At 54.6% G+C, this 12,985-nt stretch overlaps 2 protein-coding genes across 4 annotated transcripts in view; both read right to left on the bottom strand.

The window, feature by feature from the left end:
• LOC310837206 (uncharacterized protein) overlaps positions 1 to 12,985 on the bottom strand; it is a 314,413-nt gene that overhangs the window by 151,018 nt on the left and 150,410 nt on the right. The gene's annotated exons all lie outside the window — the stretch shown is intronic.
• Positions 9,161 to 10,561, bottom strand: LOC310838077 (uncharacterized protein). Of its 2 annotated transcripts, none has more exons than XR_014560660.1 (2): positions 10,361 to 10,514; positions 9,161 to 9,820 (listed from the first exon to the last, which is right to left on the bottom strand). XR_014560660.1 is itself a non-coding variant. In XM_083725471.1 (2 exons), exons 1-2 carry the CDS (start codon positions 10,428 to 10,430, stop codon positions 9,528 to 9,530), a joined length of 366 nt encoding a protein of 121 aa, XP_083581597.1. In that variant the 5' UTR covers positions 10,431 to 10,561; the 3' UTR covers positions 9,161 to 9,527. The 2 variants fall into 2 exon arrangements, 1 of the variants encoding a protein (XP_083581597.1); XM_083725471.1 differs by having other exon boundaries at positions 9,161 to 9,823; positions 10,361 to 10,561.

Here is a 12,985-nt window from a genome sequence, read left to right as displayed (position 1 = left end):
ATGCCATTCGACGGAGAGCGCTGACTTCTTCTATTGAAAATCTGGACTTAAAAGAATAACCCGTGAGTAATTGGAACCTGGACTAAAAAAGGGGATAATTTTTTTTAAAAAAATTCGGAGCGAGCGGGGGAGGCGCAAAAAGGAAGTCAGCCCCCCCCCTGTTGTAGAGGAGTTAAAGCAAAGGACTTGACAACTAAGATCGAGAGCAACCCTACCTTGACAAGTTATTAACTTCGCGAGGGAAAAATATAAGACTTAAAGAAAATAAAGAAATAAAATTGGAGTTTTTACTCCTAGATATAAAAATCTGGATGGAAGAAATGGGACCCTTTTTGAGACAGACTCCTTCCAAGATTGGACATCTGAAATTAAAGATGACTGGTAAAGGACTACGGCCTAGAGAGATGCGGGAACTCCAGGAAGACATTAGACTGGCGCTGAGGAACATTGGGAACGCAACCGGGAAAGGGGGGAGGGAAGCTTGGAATCCAAAGGGTGTAAAATTATTTTCTGTTTTTTTATTTTATTATTTGTATTGCATATTAAAGGGGGGAACTCGTGGAAGGGAACAGGTCGATCTTAGGGGATGGGAAAATATTTTTTTTAAAAAATAGGTTAATGATAATAAGTTTAAATTTGGGATAAGAACTTGTTGAATTTATTTGTTTAATTGGAATACAAGAGGGGGAGGGGAGGGGAAGTCCTGGAAAGATGTTATTGGAAAAAGATTTTAAAATTGGATGTTTTGTTTTTTATTTTGTTTTAATTGGAAAACTTTAATAAATATCATTTAAAAAAAAATTCTGAAATTCCTTTGTAATAGAACAGCTACTTTGAGATCTTGTATAGAATGTCCTGGGAGATTGAAGTGTTCTCCTACTGGTTTCTCTGTCTTGTGGTTCCTGATGTCGGATTTATGTCCGTTTATTCTTTGGCGCAAGGTTTGTCCTGTTTGTCCAATATAGAGAGCTGAAGGACACTGTTGGCATTTGATGGCATACACAATGTTAGACAATGAACAATTAAATAGTCCCGAGATGATATGTGTGATGTTGTTGGGGCCAGTAATGGTGTTGTCCGGGTGTATGTGGCAGCAAAGTTGGCATCTGGGTTTATTGCAGGCTCTGGTGCCAGTGTCCATGTTAAGTCTGGTTATAGTATTATTGTGGGTTAGGAGTTGTTTAAGATTGGGGGGGGGGCTGTCTGTAGGCAATGAAAGGTCTTCCTCCCAGAGCTTGAGAAAGAGAACTGTCATTGTCCAGGAGAGGTTGTAGATCTCTGATGATGCGTTGTACTGTTTTAACTTGGGAGCTGTATGTGATGACTAGAGGTGTTCTGTTATTTTCTTTTTTGGGTCTGTCTTGCAGCAAGTTCTCTCTGGGTATCAGTCTGGCTCTGTTGATCTGTTGTCTAACTTCATCTGCTGGGTATTTTAGTTCTAAAAAGGTTTGCTGTAGATCTCTTAGGTGAGAGTCTCTGTCTGTAGAATTGGAGCAGATGCGGCTGTAACGTAGTGCCTAGCTATAAACAATGGACTGTTTGGTATGTTTGGGATGGTAGCTAGAAGCATGTTGTCAGGGGTTCAGGGAGAGAGGCGCAGGTGAGGGAGGAGACAGAGAGCGAGGGGGAAGGATCTCAGGGCGACGAGGAAGAGGACGACAACGACCTGAGGTTGTCCATGAGTCCGTCAAGTGAATCAGAGGATTCCCAAAAGGGAGCCCCCCTGGTCAGGCCAAGGGGAGGTAGAGGGGGAAGCAGTCAGGAGCAGGGGAACGAAGGGGGAATCCCCAGTGGGAGTTGGAGATCGGGACCGGCTCCTCCGTCGGAACGGAGTGAAGGGGGTGGAGTTACCAGTGTGTCGGAAAGAGCAGAACAGGAAGCAGAGAGGGGAAGGAATCTGGGGCAAGACGTCCTGCCGGAAGGGGCGGAGAGTAGTACCGAGAGTAGCGTAACTGTCGAGAGGAAGGCGTCAGAGGATTCAGCCTCTGGGGAGTCCCGGAGGGAGGGAACACAGGGAGGCAGGAAGACCCTGCGGAAAAGGAAGGAGAGGAAGAGGTGGACCAGCACAAGCCTCTTAAACTGGTGTAGAGGCGGGACTGACTCAGAGGGAACTTCAACGATCTAAGGGTAACAGACGTGGAGCCACGGAGCTCGGATGTAAAGCCAAGAATGTTCTTCAATAAAACCTTTTGTATATAACTCCGACTGGACTTTGGTCTCTTGTGAGCTGGGACCTTGGGTGGCTCTGACAGTAAGTTCCCTCTCTCCAAAGAACGCAAAATTTTTTTTTTGCAAAGCTCACGAACGGTAACGGCCATGAGTGCGGAGGAACAGCTGACAACGCTGCGAACTGCAATTACCGAACTCACCGCTGCAGTCATTGCATCTCAGAAGCAGAATGACGAAATGGAGAAGCGCTGCCAGGACCTGCAAACAAGGTGGGAGCGTGCAAGCAGGGAAGGGTTCCCAGGGTCCAGATCGGAGGGAATTGGACTTGGAAGGCGGGGGGGGCAGTGTAGTCACCCACTTCGATGGGAACCTGAAGCACTACCCAAGTTTCAGAGCAGATGTCTTGTATGCACTGCATTTGCTTCGTAATGACTTTAAAGATGAGGAGGAGAGAGTGGGATTTATTGTTTCTCATTTGCATGGGGAAGCCAGAGCGTGGTTGCGCAATTTGTGGCGCGAAGATGGCCCTGCCCGCCACAATTCTGATGAATTTATTAAAGCGATGGATGCTTGTTTCCAGTCAACCGTGGATCTTGATCTTGCGCGCAGGGAAATACATGGACTGCGGCAAGGCAAAGCCACTGTGCGTCAGTATCATTCCCGATTTTTCGCGTTACTGACTGTGTTAGGCTGGGAAAAAGACTGCACACCTGTGAGAGATTTGTTCTGGGAGGGTCTCAGCGGCCCCATAAAGGATGAACTTGCCAGGGGAGACAGACCTCAGACCCTGGAGGAGGTGGTGCAGAGGGCTCTTGCGATAGGGATACGACACGAGGAACGTCCTTGGCACAATGAGGAAGGACGCCAGGCCCGTGCACCAGCAAGGACACCTCCTTTCATCCCCAGGGACTTCGGCCAGGCACATCCCTCGCCGCTGGTGAGGCAGGGAGAGGAGCCGATGGAAATTGGTGGTGCTAGGGCTCAAGCACCAGCCAGAGCCCCAGCTTCCGGTGCAGTAAAGGCGAAGCCTCCTAGAGGGACCAGGAAGTGTTACATCTGTGACAGTGCACAGTACATGGCAAAAGAGTGCCCCCAGAGGCTCCAGAAGCACACTGCAGCTTTAGCAACAGTAGCAGCGGAAGTGATCCGTGAAGAGCAACCTCAGGGAAACGACAGTGCCTGGCTGGAAGCAGAATTGCTGGGGATCAGCCAGGCGAGTCTATAGAACAGTCCCCAGCGCCTTTGCAACCCACAGACCCTTTACCACCCAAGCCAGCGGAGCAGCTCACCGCAACACTTCAGTTGCCAAATGGAACCACCCTAGAAGTACCCATCACGATCGATTCTGGGAGCAACGCAGATTTCGTGGGGATGCAATTCGTCAAGCAGCATCGCATAGCGCTTCTGCCAGCGACAACGCCTCTGAACGTAGTCACGGTGGATGGCAGGAAATTGCTAGGAGGGCAAGTTGTGCAACAAACACCTCCCATGGTGATGCGGATTGGAGATCATCGAGAAGTCATTAGCTTCAATGTCACCCACCTGTCTGACACGCCTATAGTATTAGGCATGAGTTGGCTGGAGAGACACAAAGTCCTGCTGTAGCGTGGTACCAACGCCAGATCACCTTTTGCTCCTCGTACTGTGCGCAACATTGCATCCAGTTCTGCCAGGAGGAGGGGGCTGAGCAGCAGCTGCGACTTGGCATGGTTCAGGCAGTACCTCGCAAGTACGAGGGGTTCCTGGAGGTTTTCTGCGAGAAGGAAGCTGACCGGTTGCCGCCCCACAGACCTTATGATTGTGCGATCGACCTGGTGCCGGGGGCGCAGCTGCCGACTGCGAAGCTGTATTCCATGTCTGAGGACGAGATGCAAGAACTCAGAGAGTTCATAGAGCATAATTTAAAGCGTGGATTCATCTGGGAATCCAAAGCAGTGGGGGGCAGTCCTGTGTTTTTTGTGAAGAAGAAGGACACGCCCCAGAAAAGACTCATTGTGGACTATCGGGCCATCAATTCTATGACCAAGCCCAAGGCCTTTCCCATGCCCAAGATTGATGATCTCCTAGCGACCGTGCGGAAGGGGAAGATCTTCACCAAATTGGATCTGCGTGGAGCGTATAACCTCATACGCATCCGGGAGGGCGATGAGTGGAAGACGGCCATGTTCACGCCTCTGGGCACGTATGAATACAGAGTTATGCCGTTTGGTCTCCAAAATGGATCTCACGTCTTCCAAGCCTTTATGCATCACGTGCTAGCGGGACTCCTCTACAAGAAATGTGTGTGTTTCCTCGACGACATCCTGATCTTTTCGGAATCGCAGGAAGCTCATGAGAGGGACGTAAAGGAGGTCCTGCAGAGACTATGGGAACACAGGCTCTACGCCAAGTTAGAGAAGTGCCAGTTTGATGTGACGGAGGTGGATTTCCTAGGCTACAAGCTGTCTGACAAGGGGCTGGCCATGGACAGCATCAAGGTCCGCGCGGTGTTGGACTGGAAGAGCCCACGCAATCGGAAGGAAGTCCAGAGATTCGTCGGTTTCGCCAATTTCTACCGCAAATTCATCAGAGGTTTTGCAAAAGAGACGGCAGCGATCACGGACACTCTAAGTTCCAAGAAGAATAAGTTCGTTTGGATGGAACAGGCGGAGCACTCTTTTCGGAAGCTTAAAAGCCTCTTCGCTTCCGAGGAGCAGCTGCTGCACGTGAATCCAGGCAGGCCCATGCGAGTAGAGACCGACGCGTCAGACAGAGCGGTTGGAGCCGTACTCCTGCAAGAAGATTCGCAAGGGGATTGGAGACCCGGTGCCTTTTACTCCCGAAAGCTCAGCAAGGCGTAGCAAAACTACACCATATGGGACAGGGAGTTGTTGGCCATTCACGCAGCTTTCAAAGCGTGGCGACACTTCCTCATAGGAGCCAAGCACACAGTACAGGTCCGCTCGGATCACAAGAACCTAGAGTATTGGCGCACGGCGAAGCTCCAGAGCCAAAGACATATGCGCTGGGCGGAATTCTTCGCGGATTTTGATTTCAGGATAGAGTACATCCCGGGGGACTCCAACGTTATAGCCGATGCGCTCTCCAGAAAACCGCAATATCTCGATGAAGCGGCGCCAGTAGCAGCCAAGCACATTTTCGCACCGCAGGCGTGGGCGTGCGCTGCCATCGCAGTTGACCTGGACGCGGTGCGACGCGCGTTGCAAGTAGATCAGTTTGCACAATCCAAGATGGAGGAGCTGCACAGAGGTTTGCAGAGAGACGAGGAGTTCCAATTACACGACGGGCTGTTAACTCGCAAAGGTGCCCTCTACGTACCAAGCGACGAGCTCCGCGCAAAGGTTCTGCAGCAGTTGCACGACGCCCCCAGTGCGGGCCATTTCGGCAAGGAGAAGACAATGGAGCTGGTGGCAAGGGACTTTTGGTGGCCCCGGATGCGTGGAGAGGTAGCGGATTACGTCGCCAGGTGTGACACTTGTCAAAGGTCCAAGCCAGTACACCAGAAGCCAGTGGGGTTGCTGGAACCGCTGGAGACACCACAGCAACCGTGGGAGAGGGTAGCACTGGACTTTGTTACTGACCTGCCCAGCTCCAGAGGGAAGACGGCGGTACTGGTGGTAGTGGACCTGTTCACCAAGATGGCGCACTTCATTCCATGCGCAAAGGTGGCGACGGCGGAACAGACTGCCAAACTCTTCATCGATCACGTGTTCAGGGTGCATGGACTGCCGCAGTCCATCCTGTCCGACAGGGGACGCCAGTTTGTTTCCAATTTTTGGCAGAAGCTTCTAGGTATCCTGCACGTCAAGATCAACCTAACGTCGGCGAGACATCCACAAACCAACGGCCAAGCTGAGAGGGTCAACGCGATCATGCAGCAGTACCTGAGATGTTACGCCAATCAGCGACCCGCAGCTTGGGTGGACTACCTGCCGATGGCAGAGTTTGCCTATAACAACACGAAGCACGCGTCCACGGGGGTGACGCCGTTCTTCGCGAACAATGGTCGTCATCCCAGAACCTTCCCGGGGTTCGTAACACCGGGAGAGGGGGTGCCGCAAGAGGCCGACCAGTTTGCAGCAGAACTGCAGGAGGTGCACGAAGAGTTGCGGAGACATTTGGAGCTAGCCAAACAAGCATATAAGGTCAGGCGGACAAAAACAGGAGAGTGGGGGAGGACATCCAGGTGGGGGACTGGGTATGGTTAGCGGCCCAAGCGATGCCAGCCAAGTCGTTGGCTAAGAAGAAACTAGGGCACAGGCAGCTGGGGCCGTACCAGGTGGAGGCTAGGATCAACCCTGTAGCTTTTCGACTGGCCCTCCCCGAAGGTTCCAGAGTGCACCTGGTCTTTCATAGGTCGGTGCTCACTCCCTACAAGACCCCGCACAGGTTTCAGGAATCTGAAACAGTACCGGACCGACGCACAGAGTCACCCGAGAGGGAGAGGGCGCCTAGGGCCGAACCTCTTAACGAGGTCACAGAAATCCTGGACTCGAGATGGGGGGAAGAGGGAGTAGAATACTTCCTAGCCAGAGAGGGTACTCCAGCCAGTGCCAACAGTTGGGTGCCGGACTACGCTCTAGACGAACCTCTTCTAAAAGACGAGTTCCATGCCCTTTTCCCACATAGACCCATGCCAGCCGAGTACTTTGATGACTGGCTCTTTACGCCCACACTTTCAGACAGTACTTTCCGGGGTTTTTCTTCCGCCGAGGAGAGAACGCCAGAATCAAGCCCGCCCAGGGGATCGTGCTCGGGGGTGGACACAGAACCCTCTTATTGGTGGGACGAGCAACCAGAGGAAGACTGGCGCAGGAAATGGCTGACGGGACCTTGGCCGGCAGCACCAGACGAAGTGGCAATGGAAGAGGGAGCTGAGAACACTTTGGGTGAAGAACCCGAATTCGAACACTCATACACCGAGCTGCAAGCAGAGGACATTGAAGTACACGAACTGTATCCTGCATCTACCTCCGAAGAGCTGCAGCTCCCACAACCTGCACCCGATAGGCGGGAGGGGGGAAGGGGGGGCTTCGAGGGGGGGATGGATGTCAGGGGTTCAGGGAGAGAGGCACAGGTGAGGGAGGAGACAGAGAGCGAGGGGGAAGGATCCCAGGGCGACGAGGAAGAGGACGACAACGACCCGAGGTTGTCCATGAGTCCGTCAAGTGAATCAGAGGATTCCCAAAAGGGAGCCCCCCTGGCCAGGCCAAGGGGCGGTAGAGGGGGAAGCAGTCAGGAGCAGGGGAACGAAGGGGGAATCCCCAGTGGGAGTTGGAGATCGGGACCGGCTCCTCCGTCGGAACGGAGTGAAGGGGGTGGAGTTACCAGTGTGTCGGAAAGAGCAGAACAGGAAGCAGAGAGGGGAAGGAATCTGGGGCAAGACGTCCTGCCGGAAGGGGCGGAGAGTAGTACCGAGAGTAGCGTAACTGTCGAGAGGAAGGTCAGAAGCAACGTACGCGCGCCAAGTTCAAATGTGGAGGCGCGCGGAAGTGAGGAGAGTCCTGGGGAGGAGCCTGGTCCCAAAGCGCAAAGGAGGGGGGAGCAGGCGTCAGAGGATTCAGCCTCTGGGGAGTCCCGGAGGGAGGGAACACAGGGAGGCAGGAAGACCCTGCGGAAAAGGAAGGAGAGGAAGAGGTGGACCAGCACAAGCCTCTTAAACTGGTGTGGAGGCGGGACTGACTCAGAGGGGACTTCAACGATCTAAGGGTAACAGACGTGGAGCCACGGAGCTCGGATGTAAAGCCAATAATGTTCTTCAATAAAACCTTTTGTATATAACTCCGACTGGACTTTGGTCTCTTGTGAGCTGGGACCTCGGGTGGCTCTGACACATGTAGATATGTTTGACGGTCAGTTGGTTTACGGTATAAGGTGGTGTCTATGCGCCCATCCTGTATTTTTATAGTAGTGTCCAAAAAATGTATTTCTTGCATAGATTGATTCATTGTTAGGTTGATGGTGGGGTGAAAATCATTGAATTTCTGGTGGAAGGTGTTCAGGGTCTGTTGACCATGTGTCCAGATGATAAAAATATTGTCAATGTATCGCAGGTACAAGAGAGGTTTGAGTGGGTAGGAGTTTAGGAAACGTTGTTCTAAATCTGCCATGAAGATGTTGGCATACTGTGGGGCCATGCGGGTGCCCATTGCTGTGCCGCTGATCTGAAGGAACAGGTCATCACCGAATTTGAAGTTGTTGTGGGTAAGGACAAATTGGCAGAGTTTGGTGGCAAAGTCCGCTGTGGTTTTATCTGAAATGGTGTTCCTTATAGCTTGTAAACCATCGTTGTGTGGGATGTTGGTATACAGAGATTCCACATCCATAGTAGCTAGTATAGTATTGTTGGGAAGATTATTTAAAGATTGTATTTTCCTCAGAAAATCTGTGGTGTCACGTACATAGCTGGGAGCACTGATGGCATATGGTTTCAGAACAGAGTCCATATAATCGGAGACACCCACTGTAATAGTGCCAATACCTGAAATGATGGGGCGTCCTGGATTTCCTGGTTTGTGTATTTTAGGTAGAAGATAGAAAGTTCCTGGTCGAGGTTCTGTTGGTGTGTTGGTGAGGATCTGTTCTTGGATGTGTGGGGGTAGCTCCTTAACAATCTTGTTCAGTTCTTCTTGGTTCCGCTTCTGCCCTGGACTCTAAATCCCCAAGTTTTCCCTCACACAAGAGAGGCTGTGGTCAATGGCAAAAATTCACTGAATTGGCGTAATGTGAGGTGGATCCGCTATATTTAATTGGGCGTTAATTGGGCGTCGTTAGCAGGGACATAATGCCTCTTTATTAATTGGAGGCTTGAGGGGGGATCCGCTACAGGGCTGTTCTAAAATGATCCTACCTAAAGAGTTGTGGAGTTGGAATGCGTTTCTACCAAATAGAGTAGATTAAGAATCTACATCTATGTTTTGGGATAATAATATCACCTAGACATTAGATAAGTATATATATTGTTAACTCTTATAATGATATAGTGTATTATTATTATTATTATTATTATTATTATTATTATTATTATTTAGTGTTGTTCAATCACACTGATGTTTTAAAAAGAAAAAATGTTTAAAAATAAAAAAGTAAACACCTGTAGGTTGGACCCCGAGGGACATCTAGTCTCACCCCCTGCAATGCAGGAATCTTAGCTCAAGAATCCCTGACATTTGGCCTTCCAGCCTCTGTTTGGAAAACCTCCAAGGAAAGCAACTCTGACCCTGGAGGTTTAAGAACGGAGATTGGGGAAGGAGTGTTTGCCGACACTGAAGATCCAGAGAATCATTTAAGTTTCCCAGCCTCAGTTGTGGCGCCTGTGAAATGGGTCTCCGAGTGACGCTGAATGCAGAGCCGGTGCTTCAAGTCCCTCCAGGTGAATGAGAAGCAGGGATGGGACCCAGGGGACAGGTGGGGGGTGTCCTATGGGGGGGGGTCTCCATACCCAGGACCTGGAAGGCCAGGCCGGCCTCCACCTCCGGGGGCAACTTGGACTCCAGGGCAGCTTCTTCCAGGCGTCTCCCGGGTGGGGGCAGGAACAAGATGGCGGGGCGCTGCTTGGGGGCGCTGGACATGCCTGAGCCTCCGCCCCCAGCCTCCTCCAGGAACCAGCAGCCCCGCTTGGCCAGCGGAGGCGAGGATCTGCCGAAGGACGCTCCTGCCAGGAGAGGAAGAGGAAGAGGAAGAAGAAGAAGGTGGACCAGATGCCCCTGGGGGCCCCCAAGCAGCCCAAGGGGACCCCTCCCCCCTAGCACAGCCTCCAAGCCCAGTCTGGGTAGACTGCCTCTGGGCCTGGAGGCTCCACCGGAAGAGCCCTGCTGGATCCGGAGCAGGGCAAGGGAGACTGGCTCTGTCCAAGGAGGCTCCGCTGGGACGCGGCGGGGAAGAAGAGGAAGCAGCGGGGCAGCAACGGAGCCGGATTCGGGACTCTGCCAGGAAACGGAAAGCGAAAGCGAAAGCGGGACTATCCCGGGCCAAATCCCCCCCCCCGCCCCGCCCCACTTTGCGACAGGCAGAAATCCCACCAGAGAAGTTTCCCCCGCTGAGTTTCTGCCTTGCAGGGGGAGGATGGATGCCGCCTCCTCCTCCTCCTCCTCCGCCCCCCCCTCGGAGGGAACCCAGGCGTCCGGCCCCGAGCTCTAACCCTAACCCGCGCCCTGCAAGGGGGGGACCCAGGCGTCCAGCCTCGACCTACCCAGCAGCAGCAGCAGCAGCAGCAGCAGCGGGAGCCCCTTTGCGTGGAGCGGAGCGGGTGGGGCAGCCATGAGGCTCCGCAGGGAGAGCGCAAGGAGAGGCGGCGAGCGGCGATGGCGGAGACTCCGTCCGCGCTTCCCCTTTCGTTTTCGGAGCCCCGGAAGGAGGGCGGGGCAGGAGGGGAGGGGACCCCTCTCCCAGCCCCCCTCCAAGGCACCCTAAGGGGTCTCCCACGGGAGATGCGGATTCTGGCCTGGCTGGAGGAGGGACGAGATGCCCCTCAGGGGCCTCGAAAGTGGAAACAGCAGGAAACCAACAGCCTAACTGGGGAAGGAGGCGGGAGGCAGAGCGGCGAGCTGGGGGCGCCCCATCGGAGATGCGTCCCTCTGGAAGGTCACTTGGTCAGGTGGGACCGAGTTCTCTTTCATGGAATATGTTAAGTTGTGGGTTGACATAGCAGACGACACAGCGATTTCTCCAAAGCAGCTCTTTATTTTGTAAACTGGAATAGAACTGACAGCAAACAGCTCAGCCGGCCTGCTTTTATAGGCAGCTGGCTGTCAACATTGTAGCAACAACAACCCAGAGTTCCCGCCTAAAGTAACTGACGTGGACCTGAGTGAAAACTATCTACAGACCTGAGTGAAAACTATCTACAGTATCCCCCTGCTGGCCCAGGGTGAAACTTCACTACATAACAGAATAGATTCACAGAAGGGAACCCGAGGGTCATCCAGCCCAACCCCCTCAAACCCACGACCCGGAGATCGAGAGTCTCCTGCATTACCAACGGAGTCATTTCCTGGCGTCTCTCTCAGGGACCCTCCTAATATTGCAACAGACTTTCAGTCGGCTACTGAGCAGGTGAAATATAATAATAATAATAATAATAATAATAATAATAATAATAATACAACATTATTTATACCCCGCCCGCGCATCTGGGGTCAGGGCACGAGGCTGCTGTCTTGATGGCCTCTGAGCCCAGAATCACAGAGAACTCTGCACATGCCCTGGACCATCCGGGTTCTGGGACGGAGGGAGAGCGGCCTGCTGGCTGCGCTCAGCTTGCAAAGGGTTTATGAAACTTGGGCCCCTCAGGGCTCTGGCAAAATGATCTCAAACCCCGAGAGTTTAAAATGGATTGACAGGTAACTGACAGAGGGAGATGATCTCTAGAGATGCCCCCCTTGGTTGGGCCTGTGATGGACAGCAGAGCCAGGCCAGTCAGCGGACTTAGTCCCTCAGAAATTTCCTGGAGCCTTGCTCTGATTGGCTGCCAAGCCAGCGGGGGGCGGAGCCAGCCCTTTTGGCGGGAAAAGGCAAGGCGCCTTTTCTGAGGGGGGAGCTTGGAGGGGAAAGTGGGGAGAAGAGGAGTCAGGCGGGAGTTCAAGGGGAGAAGCTGGGGGAGGGAAGGGAGACCCCCAAGAAGGAGGGCTGAGGGGACCCCCTGGGTGTGGGGGGCGGACTGAGAGGGGGGAGGGAAGGGAGACCCCCAAGAAGGAGGGCTGAGGGGACCCCCTGGGTGTGGGGGGCGGACTGAGAGGGGGGAGGGAAGGGAGACCCCCAAGAAGGAGGGCTGAGGGGGCCCCCTGGGTGTGGGGGGCGGACTGAGAGGGGGGCGGAGGGAGACCCCAGGAAGGAGGGCTGAGGGGGCCCCCTGGGTGTGGGGGGCGGACTGAGAGGGGGGCAGAGGGAGACCCCCAAGAAGGAGGGCTGAGGGGGCCCCCTGGGTGTGGGGGGCGGACTGAGAGGGGGGCAGAGGGAGACCCAAAAGAAGGAGGGCTGAGGGGGCCCCCTGGGTGTGGGGGGCGGATTGAGAGGGGGGAGGGAAGGGAGACCCCCAAGGAGGGCTGAGGGGGCCCCCTGGGTGTGGGGGGCAGACTGAGAGGGGGGCGGAGGGAGACCCCCAAGAAGGAGGGCTGAGGGGGCCCCCTGGGTGTGGGGGGCGGACTGAGAGGGGGGCAGAGGGAGACCCCCAAGAAGGAGGGCTGAGGGGGCCCCCTGGGTGTGGGGGGCGGACTGAGGGGGGGGAGGGAAGGGAGAACCCCAAGAAGGAGGGCTGAGGGGACCCCCTGGGTGTGGGGGGCGGACTGAGGGGGGGAGGGAAGGGAGACCCCCAAGAAGGATGGCTGAGGGGACCCCCTGGGTGTGGGGGGCGGACTGAGGGGGGGGCGGAGGGAGACCCCCAAGAAGGAGGGCTGAGGGGACCCCCTGGGTGTGGGGGGCGGACTGAGGGGGGGAGGGAAGGGAGAACCCCAACAAGGAGGGCTGAAGGGACCCCCTGGGTGTGGGGGGCGGACTGAGGGGGGGCGGAGGGAGACCCCCAAGAAGGGGGGCTGAAGGGCCCCCTGGGTGTGGGGGGCGGACTGAGAGGGGGGAGCGGAGGGAGACCCCCAAGAAGGAGGGCTGAGGTGACCCCCTGGGTGTGGGGGGCGGACTGAGGGGGGGAGTGGAGGGAGACCCCCAAGAAGGAGGGCTGAGGGGACCCCCTGGGTGTGGGGGGCGGACTGAGGGGGGAGTGGAGGGAGACCCCCAAGAAGGAGGGCTGAGGGGACCCCCCGGGGGGGGCGGACTGAGAGGGGGGAGCGGAGGGAGACCCCTAAGAAGGAGGGCTGAGGGGGCC

The sequence above is a fragment of the Podarcis gaigeae genome (assembly GCF_964106915.1).
Source record: "Podarcis gaigeae genome assembly, chromosome: 2".
Classification (NCBI taxonomy): Eukaryota; Metazoa; Chordata; class Lepidosauria; order Squamata; family Lacertidae; genus Podarcis; species Podarcis gaigeae.
The sequence above is the reverse complement of the archived record's forward strand: the minus strand, read 5'-3'. Positions and strand labels throughout refer to the sequence as shown.

What these genes read in the sequence shown, in the direction of transcription:
- LOC310838077 (XM_083725471.1), bottom strand. Translation starts at nt 10,430, where the DNA reads ATGGCTGCCCCACCCGCTCCGCTCCACGCAAAGGGGCTCCCGCTGCTG. An exon ending in GCTGCTGCTGCTGCTGCTGG is followed by an intron (nt 9,824 to 10,360) that starts GTAGGTCGAGGC and finishes CTCTCCTGGCAG; the next exon opens with GAGCGTCCTTCGGCAGATCC.